At 42.7% G+C, this 13,667-nt stretch overlaps 1 protein-coding gene across 1 annotated transcript in view; it reads left to right on the top strand.

Moving 5' to 3' along the window:
- Positions 1 to 13,667, top strand: part of sh3bp2 (SH3-domain binding protein 2) — a 119,789-nt gene that overhangs the window by 44,918 nt on the left and 61,204 nt on the right. The window contains exon 5 of the mRNA XM_048528238.2: positions 13,099 to 13,216. Coding sequence (XP_048384195.1) covers positions 13,099 to 13,216 — 118 coding nt within the window. The remainder of the gene's footprint in view (positions 1 to 13,098; positions 13,217 to 13,667) is intronic.

Below are 13,667 nucleotides of genomic sequence, written 5' to 3'. Positions count from 1 at the left end.
ACTTTTTAAGTGCATCATGGTTTTTATCGCTGATTTCTGTTCCCACAGCATCCTTCTCAATAGTGAACACCAACACAAGGTATTGATTTAGAGCACTACCTATAATCCCTGTCTCCATGTACAAATTACCCTTAATGGTCTTCATTCTTTCCATAGTTCCCTTTTAGCCATTGTATTTGTAAAATAACTTTGAATTTTTCTTTATTTTACCTGACATTAATCTTTCATGCTCTCTTTTAGTTCTCTTAATTTCCTTTTTAATTTTCCATTTGTGTACTGAGCCCTCAGTACTTGCAACAAGCCTCCCTTTTTCTCTTTATCCAATCCTTGTGTATCCCTACAAGGTTTGTTGGTTACACAATTTTGACTTTATTGCCTTTGTTATCCCAGCTATTCAATTTAACAATGTCCTTGGTAGCAAGTTCCACATTCTCACGACTTTGTTGATCAAAATATTTCTTTGGAATTCCTTTACTTAGGGATTAATCTTATATTGATTATCTTTAGTTTTGGTCTTACCTACACGTGGAAACATTCTCACTCTCTGACCTATCAAAGATTCACGCAATTAAAAAAAAAGTATCTTTATTAGATAATGCTTTAGCCTTCTCTTTCTAAAGAAGAGATCAAGTTTGTATATCTTTTATGAATGGGTGTAACCTAATCCAGTGTCATCCCTATAAACTTTTTTTTATTCCTGATTCCTGGAATTGCAGACTGACATATGAAGAAGGACTGACATGTGAGAGGTCTGTATTCACTGGAGTTTAGAAAAATGAGGGGGAATCTCACAGTAACCTATAAAATTCAAACAGGTAGATGCTAATTGAGTGAGAACTAAGAGACTTAGTGAACAGTCCTGAAATTCAATTCATTAATTCAAGAGATTCAGGTATATTATAAGTACAGGGGCAATTGTTACCTAACACTAGTTAGATGTCACCATCCTAAAAATATCCACCTTATTCCCAACTCTCTGTCTTCCATTAGTTCGCCAATTCCTTATCTATGCTACTATGCCTCCAACACTACGGATTTTTACCTTATTAAGCAGCCTAATATGTGGTACCTTATCAAGCACCTTTTGGAAATCCAAAAATATATTACATCCAATGTTTCTTCCATTACAATGCTGCTTGTTACCTCCTCAAAGAATTCTAATAGATTATTAGACATGAAGCCATGCTTACTCTGCTTGATTATATTATGTATTTCTAAATGCTCTGCTATTATGCCCTTAATAACTTACATTAGCATTTTCTAAAAACAGATTAAAGGTGATCTTCTTGAGATACACAGAACTCTTGACGAAATTTGACAGTTCAAATCCTGAAAGATTGTTTCTTTCCTTTGAGAGAGGCTAGAACTAAAGGGCATGGTTTAAACATTAGGTAGGGGTTGCCCATTGAAGACTAAGATGTAGAGAGTAGATTATGCAACTTCACTTGTTATGTTATAGTGGAAAGCCAACACAGTGATGCTGTGGAGTCTTTACTCATTGTATCAATGGTAGTGTAATCCCAGAGAGATTCAAGCCTGCCATTGTATGCACAGTGATATAGTCTACACTCTCACTGGCCTCTCACTCACACTGCTCTCTGAGTGTCTCTTCCCCTCTACCAGTCCTATGGTTCTATTTTTCTGAAAGCATAACTAAAGCAGATTGTCCAGTATCACGGACACAAGTTGCCAATCATTATGTGTGAGCATAGATACAAGTTGAGGAACTGTTGTGCTGCATTGTCTCCCTACCTCTGAATCAGAAGATCTAGGTTCAAGCCCCACCTGCGACAGAAAATAAAAGAAATTGCTGGAAAAACTCAGCAGATCTTGTAGCATATGTGGAGAGAAATCAGAGTTTTGGATCCAGCAGCCCTTCTTCAGAACAGCAGCATGGAGATGTGTCTGAACTGGTTAATCAAAAATTCTTTTGACTTTTTTTGGGATACAAGATGGTGGGTATTCTCACCAATTCGAAGCCAAGATTAGAATGTTGGGATATGGGTTCTGGAGGATTCTCTAAATATTTTAGAATTGTGTCTGGTCCCATCTCACAGCTGAAAGTAAAAAACTCTGCTGTACATTATTGGTGAACATCTTCACCCTAGCAACTATCGTAGCTCCTTCTTATCTGTATTCTCAAACAATGATAGCTGAAAGGTCTGCCCTGCTCTCATTGAATAGCCTACTCCTGCTCCTACATCTTATGGTCTTATACTGTCTAAGAACTGTGAGTAACTGGGAGGCACAGATTCTAGGAAAGTCCACTCCTCTAATTGTCAATGGTCAGGAGGAATTTTATAAATTAATTAAGCCCTTGGTGAACTCATCATCTGATCAGAATGATCTTTCCCCTGTACTGTATGAATACTGGCTGACTGGTAGCATTGCATTGTAAAGAAGCTGTTCATACCTCACAGATTGGTCATTAATTTGTTTCCATACTTCCAAGCCTGGATTTTGAGCAGTTGGATTTCATTCATCCAAATGCATTGTTCCCATCCTCATCCCAACCAACTGTTCTTTAATAAATCATTTCCAGATCCAAAGCTATATTGTACTTCCTCGTACAAGATAATAATGACTACGCTTCAAGGCTGTAAAGTAATTTAGGATATTTTGAGGTAATGCAAAATCTATAGATAAGCTTAATCTTTGCTCACTAATTGGAGTGATCCCAAGCACAGTCTTCATGACAGAAATACGTTAATTAGAACAAGCTCAATGTGCCACCTGTGGTTCTTATGTAATTACAGTATTTGTCCCTCACCATGGATTATATTCAGGTTCAGTAATAAAATTTGATGGCTTTACTGAATCAAACACTCCTCATAAAGAAGTAATCTGCGGGTGTTCTACATGGCCTTCGTGAAGTAGTATATACAAGCTCCAGAAATGTACAGCCTGTAGCATATTTAGTATATTCTGTATATAGTATATTCTGTAATATATTCTGCTTCTCAATCTGTACCAGAATTCTGTGAAATTCAAATGTGACTTTATATTGTGGTCAGTCTAGTGGTGTTATACAATGCAGGAGTCAGCGTTTAATTAAATTCAGTAGTAGCTGGTCAGAGGAAGCTCGGTGCAGAAAGCTTTGGGCTTTATAAAAACGAAAGAACTGTGGGTGGTGTAAATCAGGAACAAAAACAAAGTTGCTGGAAAAGCTCAGCAGGTCGGGTAGCATCTGTAAGAGAAAAAGCAGAATTAACATTTCGAGTCCAGTGACCGAACCTCAGAATTTTGCTGAGAAGTTTCTATTTTTGTCATATAGATAACTTTAACATACAAATTCAGGCTACTGGGTCCAACAAGCCCGAGTTGATATTTATGCTGCACACTTCATTAAATCTTATCAACATATCTTCTCTTCCTTTTTCCTGCATGTACTTATCTAGTTCTCCCTTAATACGTCTGTGCGATTTGCTTTAAATATTCCATTCAATAGCAAGTTCTCACCACTCCATAGCTGGAGGAGCTTCTTTTTATGATACAGAAATTATAAGCGCATTTGGTGTTTCAATTGCTGTCCACCTGGACTTGATGCAAATGTTTATATTCCATTTATGTTTCCACCCTTCCTAATTCAAGTAGCCCTATTAGCATTGTCTTTAGTAATTCCTTTTTTCTTTGTGTCAATATAGTGCACCTGTGTTATTCACCTCAACAACTCCTTGTGACATATATTGAATACACTTAGCAAGAATTGTGTTGCTTTTATTGGTCTTCATGGTCTTGCTGGGATTTGCAATCTGCAGCCTTAGCTTCACAAGCAGGGCATGAGTTAAAGATGGTATCAGTTTATAACTGAAACTGTAGAACGTTACTGTTCAAAGAATTTTGTAACGTCTGTGGTTACAAGCCAAAGACTATTCATGGACGCATATAGTGTCCACTTGAGCAAAAACAGGATGTGAGCATTAGGTTATAGCATATTTGCAAAGCTTCTGTGATATTTCAGCCTCTGCATTCAGGTTTGCAAGGCTTGGCAGTGCATCAATACTGACTGTAATGTATACACTTTCTAATCTCTGACATGCTTTAAAATCAAATACTGATCAGATATATAAAATCATTGTTACTCCTGCCCAGGCCACACAAAGTTGAGTTCAGTCCAAAAGCTTTAACATTTCCAGACAGATTCTGTTAAGGATTAACTCTTTTTTTAAAAACATCATTCTTAGAATTTGGGAGCTTCTAATTAATTCCAGTCATGAAGGTGGTAAAGAGCCACAGTCCTGAGAATTGAGTGACTTGTTGGAATATTTCAAAGGGTCATGTCACATATAGGCCAGAACTAGGTAAGAATGGGACATGCCCTTTCCTAAAGGTCATTATTAAAGAGATGGGTTTTTGCAACAGTTAATAAAATATGTGGTCATTTTTTATGTGCTATTAGACGTTCCTTCACTTCACTGAAAGTTTTGACTTGGCTACGCAACCACTTCCAAGGCTGCCCCATTTCTTAAGAATTGGTGCAAAGGTTCCAGGATGGGTGCCAGGTTATGTGTGAGCTTTCTATAATAATTTACCAGCCCAAGAAATAACATAAGCGTGGAAGATGTACAGACGTGGAAGCCGGGCACCTTTGATTGACCTCACTTTATCTTACAACAGGTGTAACTCAGTCTTGTCAACTCTGTAGCCCAAGCAAGTCTCTTGTGGGGCCTGGAACACATTTTCCCCTTCTTAGGCATATATCCACTTTGGTAAAATGCCTGTGGCCTATGTCAAGTTCTCTAAGTGTTCCTTATTAGTTTTTTTTTGTTATCAGAATGTTATCTAGATAAATGACAACCTGAGGTAGACCGTACAAAATAAGACCACAAGACCATGAGACATAGGAGTGGAATTAAGGCCATTCGACCCATCAAGTCCACTCCGCCATTTAAATCATGGCTGATGGGCATTTCTGTCTCCATCTTCTGCTGAAAAAATTGAACATGCTGATAATATCCCAAATGGCAGTCTGTATATTGGTACAAACTCTTATGGATATTAATTGTAGCATACTTCTGAGAATCCTCAGCTAACAGCAATTGCAGGTAAGCACAGCTCATGTCCAGCTTCATGAAGGACAGCCCTCTCCCCATCATAAAAATCCCCATAAAGGCGAAGTGACTTATCGGCCTTCACAATCAGTACGACCGTTACTGCCCATTCCGCAAATTGGACTAGTTTGATGATTCCTTAGCATTCCAACATTCTGATTTCTTCTATTTTTGCATGAAAGGTAAATGGCACTGGATGTGCCTTGAAGAATCAAAGAATTGCTTCCTAGTCAAAATGCAAGGTGGCCTTGGCTCCTCTGATAGTCCGAAACCTTCCTGGAAAACTTCCTGATGTTTAATTAAGATTTCATTCAGGCAACCATGTTCTAATTGAAAAATGTTGAGCCAATATAGGTGAATCTCTTGCAACCAATTTCACCCCACCAAGCCTGGATCTGAGCCTTTTACTACAATCACTGGTAACTGAACCAATTGCTTTTCATAAGAGACTGTAACCAAAGTTGTACCCTTAATCTGTAAAGGTTCCCTAGTATAGGTTCTCAGCTTAGCTGAGGTCTTGCACAAACTTAAACAAAGAACAAAGAAAATTACAGCACAGGAACAGGCCCTTCGGCCCTCCAAGCCTGTGCTGATCGAGATCCATTGTCTAACCTGTCATCTATTTTCTAAGCGTCTGTGAACATTTGCTCCCTGCCCATCCAGGTACCTGTCCAAATATATCTTGAAAGACTCTAACATGTCTGCGATAATAAAATGTGATGCTGGATGAACACAGCAGGCCCAGCAGCATCTCAGGAGCACAAAAGCTGACGTTTCGGGCCTAGACCCTTCATCAGAGAGGGGGATGGGGTGAGGGTTCTGAAATAAATAGGGAGAGAGGGGGAGGCGGAGCGAAGATGGAGAGAAAAGAAGATAGGTGGAGAGGAGAGTATAGGTGGGGAGGTAGTGAGGGGATAGGTCAGTCCAGGGAAGATGGACAGGTCAAGGAGGTGGGATGAGGTTAGTAGGTAGGAGATGGAGGTGCGGCTTGGTGTGGGAGGAAGGGATGGGTGAGAGGAAGAACAGATTAGGGAGGCAGAGACAGGTTGGACTGGTTTTGGGATGCAGTGGGTGGAGGGGAAGAGCTGGGCTGGTTGTGTGGTGCAGTGGGGGGAGGGGACGAACTGGGCTGGTTTTGGGATGCGGTGGGGGAAGGGGAGATTTTGAAGCTGGTGAAGTCCACATTGATACCATTGGGCTGCAGGGTTCCCAAGCAGAATATGAGTTGCTGTTCCTGCAACCTTCGGGTGGCATCATTGTGGCAGTGCAGGAGGCCCATGATGGACATGTCATCAAGAGAATGGGAGGGGGAGTGGAAATGCTTTGTGACTGGGAGGTGCAGTTGTTTATTGCGAACCGAGCGGTGGTGTTCTGCAAAGCGGTCCCCAAGCCTCCGCTTGGTTTCCCCAATGTAGAGGTAGCCACACCGGGCACAGTGGATGCAGTATACCACATTGGCAGATGTGCAGGTGAACCTCTGCTTAATGTGGAAAGTCATCTTGGGGCCTGGAATAGGGATGAGGGAGGAGGTGTGGGAGCAAGTGTAGCATTTCCTGTGGTTGCAGGGGAAGGTTCCGGGTGTGGTGGGTTGGAGGGCAGTGTGGAGCGAACAAGGGAATCACGGAGAGAGTGGTCACTCCGGAAAGCAGACAGGGGTGGGGATGGAAAAATGTCTTGGGTAGTGGGGTCGGATTGTAGATGGCGGAAGTGTCGGAGGATGATGCGTTGTATCCGGAGGTTGGTGGGGTGGTGTGTGAGAACGAGGGGGATCCCCTTTGCGCGGTTGTGGCGGGGGCGGGGTGTGAGGGATGTGTTGCGGGAAATGCGGGAGACGCGGTCAAGGGCGTTCTCGACCACTGTGGGGGGAAAGTTGCGGTCCTTGAAGAACTTGGACATCTGGGATGTGCGGGAGTGGAATGCCTCATCATGGGAGCAGATGCGGCGGAGGCGGAGGAATTGGGAATAGGGGACTCCATTTTCTCCCCTTTGGTCCAGGAACTCCCCACCTATGTCTGTGACACCACCCATGCCCTCCACCTCCTCCAGGACTTACAATTCGCTGGCCCCCAACACCTCATTTTCACCATGGACGTCCAGACCCTATACACCTGCATTCCACATGCAGATGGCCTCAAGGCCCTCCGCTTCTTCCTGTCCCGCAGGCCCGACCAGTCCCCCTCCACCGACATCCTCATCCGCCTAGCCAAACTCGTCCTCACCCACAACAACTTCTCTTTCGATTCCTCCCACTTCCTACAGACTAAGGGGGTGGCCATGGGCACCCGCATGGGCCCCAGCTATGCCTGCCTCTTTGTAGGTTACGTGGAACAGTCCCTCTTCTGCACCTACACAGGCCCCAAACCCCACCTCTTCCTCCGTTACATTGATGACTGTATCGACGCCGCCTCTTGCTCCCCAGAGGAGCTCGAACAGTTCATCCACTTCACCAACACCTTCCACCCCAACCTTCAGTTCACCTGGGCCATCTCCAGCACATCCCTCACCTTCCTGGACCTCTCAGTCTCCATCTCAGGCAACCAGCTTGTAACTGCTGTCCATTTCAAGCCCACCGACTCCCACAGCTACCTAGAATACACCTCCTCCCACCCACCCTCCTGCAAAAATTCCAACCCCTATTCCCAATTCCTCCGCCTCCGCCGCATCTGCTCCCACGATGAGGTATTCAACTCCCGCACATCCCAGATGTCCAAGTTCTTCAAGGACCGCAACTTTCCCCCCACAGTGGTCGAGAACGCCCTTGACCGCGTCTCCCGCATTTCCCGCAACACATCCCTCACACCCCGCCCCCGCCACAACCGCCCAAAGAGGATCCCCCTCGTTCTCACACACCACCCCACCAACCTCCGGATACAACGCATCATCCTCCGACACTTCCGCCATCTACAATCCGATCCCACTACCCAAGACATTTTTCCATCTCCACCATTGTCTGCTTTCCGGAGAGACCACTCTCTCCGTGACTCCCTTGTTCGCTCCACACTGCCCTCCAACCCCACCACACCCGGAACCTTCCCCTGCAACCGCAGGAAATGCTACACTTGCCCCCACACCTCCTCCCTCACCCCTATTCCAGGCCCCAAGATGACTTTCCACATTAAGCAGAGGTTCACCTGCACAGCTGCCAATGTGGTATACTGCATCCACTGTGCCCGGTGTGGCTACCTCTACATTGGGGAAACCAAGCGGAGGCTTGGGGACCGCTTTGCAGAACACCTCCGCTCGGTTCACAATAAACAACTGCACCTCCCAGTCGCAAACCATTTCAACTCCCCTTCCCGTTCCTCAGACGACATGTCCATCATGGGCCTCCTGCAGTGCCACGATGATGCCACCCGAAGGTTGCAGGAACAGCAACTCATATTCCGCTTGGGAACCCTGCAGCCCAATGGTATCAATGTGGACTTCACCAGCTTCAAAATCTCCCCTTCCCCCACCGCATCCCAAAACCAGCCCAGATCGTCCCCTCCCCCCACTGCAACACACAACCAGCCCAGCTCTTCCCCTCCACCCACTGCATCCCAAAACCAGCCCAGCCTGTCTCTGCCTCCCTAACCTGTTCTTCCTCTCACCCATCCCTTCCTCCCACCCCAAGCCGCACCTCCATTTCCTACCTACTAACCTCATCCCACCTCCTTGACCTGTCCCTCTTCCCTGGACTGACCTATCCCCTCACTACCTCCCCACCTATACTCTCCTCTCCACCTATCTTCTTTTCTCTCTATCTTCGGTCTGCCTCCCCTCTCTCCCTATTTATTCCAGAACCCTCACCCCATCCCCCTCTCTGATGAAGGGTCCAGGCCCGAAACGTCAGCTTTTGTGCTCCTGAGATGCTGCTTGGCCTGCTGTGTTCATCCAGCTTCACACTTTATTATCTTGGATTCTCCAGCATCTACAGTTCCCATTATCACTCATGGAGAGTTGCTTGCTCTCTTTACCCATTATGGCCTACACAGGGAGACTTAGTCAGACCAGGGATCCAATTTTACTGCCAAACTATTTAAAGAGGTCATGGATAGATTAGGTATCCAACACTTTAAATCAAGTGCATGCCATCCTGAATCCCAGGGAGCATTGGAAAGGTGGCATCAGACCATAAAGACAATGCTGAGGGCTTATTGCCAGGATTACTCAAATAATTGCGATAAAGGTATCCCATTTATATTGTTTGCCATCAGAGATGCTTCAAATGAATCGGCTCAGTTTACTCCATTTGACTTGATAATCGGACACGAAGTAAGAGTGCCTTTAAAATTAAGTAAGGGTAAGTTGATAGGTCCGAAGTCAGAGATCTCACAATTGGGGTTATGTATCTAAGGTGAGAGATAAATTAAACAGAGTATTTGAATTAGCTAGACAACATCTGAAGGTGGCATAGCATCTAATGAAGCAAGAGTCAGATAAGAAATCTAAAATTCATACACTTGCCCATCGGGATAAAGTATCGGTGCTGTTACCAGTGGTAAGAGATCCATTCAAAGCAAGGTTTGGTGGTTCTTATCAGATTGAGAAGAAGTTGAGTCAGGTGAATTATCTTGTAAAGATGCCAGATAGGAAAAAAAAACTTTATCAGGTATGTCACGTGAATATGCTGAAACCTTACTACGACAAAGACAGGGAGCCAGAGAAACAGGTATTGGTTACTGCCCCCTCAGAGTGAATAATCAAATCTAGATTATTTAGATTTTGATCGGCCTCAAAATAAGTTTAATAATGAGGAAGCCATGAGAATGGGATAGGATAGTGAGATAACTGCCTCAGGAACAGAGAACTGAATTGACAGGCTTGTTACAGCAATATGAGGACAAATGTAGGAATAGAATGGGGAGGGCTAATATTATAGTACATAAGGTTGAAGTAGGGAATGCTGTTCCAATAAAACAATACACTTACAGTATCAAGCATCTCAAAGTCACACAGATACAGAAGGAAGTGAAAGCGATGCTCCAAGAAGACATCATCAAGCTGAGTCAAAGTGAGTAGAGTTCACCGATTTGTGTTGGTTTTCAAACCTAATGGTACTCAACAATTCTGTTTGGACAATCGGAAGGTCAATGCCGCAACTAAATTGGATTCATATGCATTTCCAAGGCTAGAGGACTATGTGGAAAAAGTTGTACAAGCCACTTATATCAGAAAGTTAAACCTACTTCATGGTTACTGGCAAGTACCTTTGTCAGAGGGAGCAAAAGAAGTTTCTGTCCTACTCTGCTGTGCCAATTTAAAGTACTGCCCTTTGGAATGAAGAAAGCACCAGCCACATTTCAAAGACTTATAAACAAAGATGTGGTAGGATTGAATAATTGTGCCATCTATATAGACAAGTTGGTCATCTTTAGCCATTCATGGAAACATCACATGGTGCATTTAGCAGAGCTCTTTGAAAGACTCCAGGAGGCAAAACTGGTTATAAATTTAGCAAAAACTAAATTTGCAAAGGAAGAAGTGACATGGAAGGATGACTGTGAGGGATGTGAACATGAAGGCCATGCAGGAATTTCCAACACCATCCTTGAAGAAAGAGGTGCTTCGATTTTTGGGACTGAATGGATTCTATCAGAAGTTTGTACCAAACTTTAGTAGTGTGTTGGCACTGCAGATGGATTTTCTAAAGAAGGACATGAAATTTCAGTGCACAGAACAATGCCAGGAGGCTTTTGTAAATTGAAAAGCTGCGTTAACGCTTGAAACCCTTTAAAGCCCCTCTCGACACCAGTGATGTAGGTGTTGGAACTGTGCCAATGCAGGAAGATGATGGTGGAATTGATGGTGGATTTTTCAAAGAAATGCCATACTCACCGGAGAAAATACTCCTCCATTGAAAAACAGTTATTCAATTTGGTACAGGCCTCACAACATTTTATTGTTTATGTTACAAACAATGTTTTGGAGACAGTTGTGTATACAGATCACAATCCTCTCACCTTTTTGGAAAGATTTAAGGACAGGAATATGAGACTGTTGGAGTCTTGTGTTACAGGCTTCTAAATTACAGATTGTACATGTTGCGGGTTGTAAAAATGTTATTGCAGATGTGTTATCATGGGTTTAAAAGAAAATGTGCTGACAGTATAGAACTGGTATGGTCCAATGTTATAAATGTATGCAGAATTAGTATGAATGGTGCAACTTTAGATTACTGACCAATGTTTCTCATGATAATAGTATTTAGATTTTTTTAAAAAGCCATCTTTTCATAATGATGGTTCATTTTTTGCTTAAGACGGAGAAGGTGTTAGGAAGTTGTGTAGAATAATTGTGAATTGGAAGGCAGGAAGCTAGAAATTGTTTGTTAAAGAAATAATAAGGGAGAAGTGTGTGTGGCTCCTTTAAGAGATAAAGTGCTTTTCTAAGCTTGGAGATTTATACAGAAAATGTGTCTTAGCAGCTGAAGGAGTACAGACAGATCTGAAATTGAAGCACATTGGCTGTGTGATTGGAAACCTTAGGCTTGTTTTGATGTTTTTGCAATGAGCTGGAATCAGCCAATTAATGTAAACCAAGCACTTAGCAATTGAAAGCCAATGAATTTAAATCTGATGGTTTTGGTAATCTCAGACCAATGCTATTGGAAGAAAATTGATAAGTCATCCAACGTATGTAAGGAGAGGGCTTTTGAAAATCAGTGTGAGAGCAAATTGCCATCCGAGATGTAAGCGTTTAGCTCTCACAAGAAATCACTATTCTTGCGAAGGAAAAGCACCATCTGTCTACCAAAGGCACCGTGACACCTCTAGTTAAGAGTCCTTACAGAAGATTTCACAGAAAACATCCCTGACAGCCAAATCAGCAGAAGAAAGGTGTTATGACTTGAAAACAGCAGAAGAAAGGCATGTAGACTTTGAGAGAGATAGTAGGAACTGCTGATGCTGGAGAATCTGAGATGACACGATATGAAGCTGGATGAACACAGCAGGCCAAGCAGCATCAGAGGAGCAGGAAAGTTTGATGTTTTAGGTTGAGACCCTTGAAGGGTCTTGGCCTGAAACATCAAACTTTCCTGCTCCTCTGATGCAGCTTAGACTTCGAGAGACTAAGTTTTAATTTATTATTTTATTACCTGGGTTTATATAAGTGGGACTTGTGTTTATTGGAACAGCATATCAGCAGAATTTAGTTCAGTTAGGGAATAGTTAGTTGTCAAGAGGGAATTATTTGGTTTGATGGTAATTCTATTAATTTGTTCACTATTAGGGTTAAATAAACAAATTGTTACTTGTTATTTATTAAGTGAATATCTGGGATTTTCTTTCATTTAACCTCCCCTTCTCTGTGTCAGTTTAACAGGTTAGGTGAGGTAAGGTGTGCTTCTCTGGGTGTTTCAGGTTTAATTATTAGAAGGGGACCTCTACTCCAAACAGTTTGGGGGTCTGTGTTTCAATTTTACTTATCAAAGGGGTTCGACCTCCTCTTCCTAACAGACCAGGTTGCTGAGAAATCTGTGGGATCTGTCTGAACTGAAGCTGCAATTTGATGTGCCCTGGGGATGTCATATAACAGTTTGTTTTATTTTCCATATTAATGTTGTGTTAGCTCTGGATGCTAGAGTGTAAGTTGTAAAACATATGCAACAAATTGTTTTGCTATTCTAACTTGGTATAACAAAGTTTAGTTGTTTTTTCAAAACCACAAAGTTTTGTGGCGATATTCGCTTAATAAATCTTGGAATCTCAAATTCTGTCCCTTTAAACAAAAAGGGCACAAGTCCCTAACCAGATGATAATTGTAAATATTAGTTCCTTTGATTCTCTGGAAACTGGATTAAAAGTTTTCACGTGTGATATTATTGATCTAGTCATTGTGAACTTCTCATGTTTTAAATCTGGAGCATTTTACAGTGTCCTCAACAGCTTTTGAAGATGAGAACCATAAAACTAAGAGAAGGAGTAGGCAATTCAGCTCCTCAAGCATGTTCTACCGTTTACTTTAATTATTGGCAGATCTCATCTTGGCCTCAACTTTCCACTTCCCTGTCTGCACTCCATAACCCTATTACTGTGGTGTTTATTTCTCTCTTCCTTTTCCTCAGAGTTATGAGATCAACAGAGGAAACAACATCAAGCAACGTGTTTCCTTTCAAAATCATCCACGTTAATAAAAAACATAGAACCTGGTACTTTTCAGCAGCATGCGAGGAGGAAAGAAAGGTGAGAGCATTTGGTTTAATGTGCACACTGCTGTTAGTGTCTGGTTGAGACAGTTGAGGATTTTAAAATGCCAAGATCAATGACTGGATGAGGAGGTTGAGGGGTGGTTTAGTATGTTTGCTGATGACACAAAGGTTGGAGGTGCCGTTGATAGTATCGAGGGCTATTGCAGGCTTCAGTGAGACATTGACAGAATGCAGAGCTGGGCTGAGAAATGGCAGATGGAGTTCAACCTGGATAAATGCGAAGTGATGCATTTTGGAAGGTCGAACTTAAATGCTGAATATAGGATTAAAGGCAGGATTCTCGGCAGTGTGGAGGAACAGCGGGATCTTGGTGTTCAAGTGCATAGCTTCCTCAAAGTTGCCACCCATGTGGATAAGGTTGTTAAGAAAGCATATGGTATTTTGGCTTTCATTAACAGGGGGATCGAGTTTGAGAGCCGCGAGGT

The sequence above is a fragment of the Stegostoma tigrinum genome, chromosome 3, assembly GCF_030684315.1.
Source record: "Stegostoma tigrinum isolate sSteTig4 chromosome 3, sSteTig4.hap1, whole genome shotgun sequence".
In the NCBI taxonomy this organism is placed as follows: domain Eukaryota; kingdom Metazoa; phylum Chordata; class Chondrichthyes; order Orectolobiformes; family Stegostomatidae; genus Stegostoma; species Stegostoma tigrinum.
Note: the sequence above shows the minus strand (reverse complement) of the source record. Positions and strands in the feature narration are given on the sequence as shown.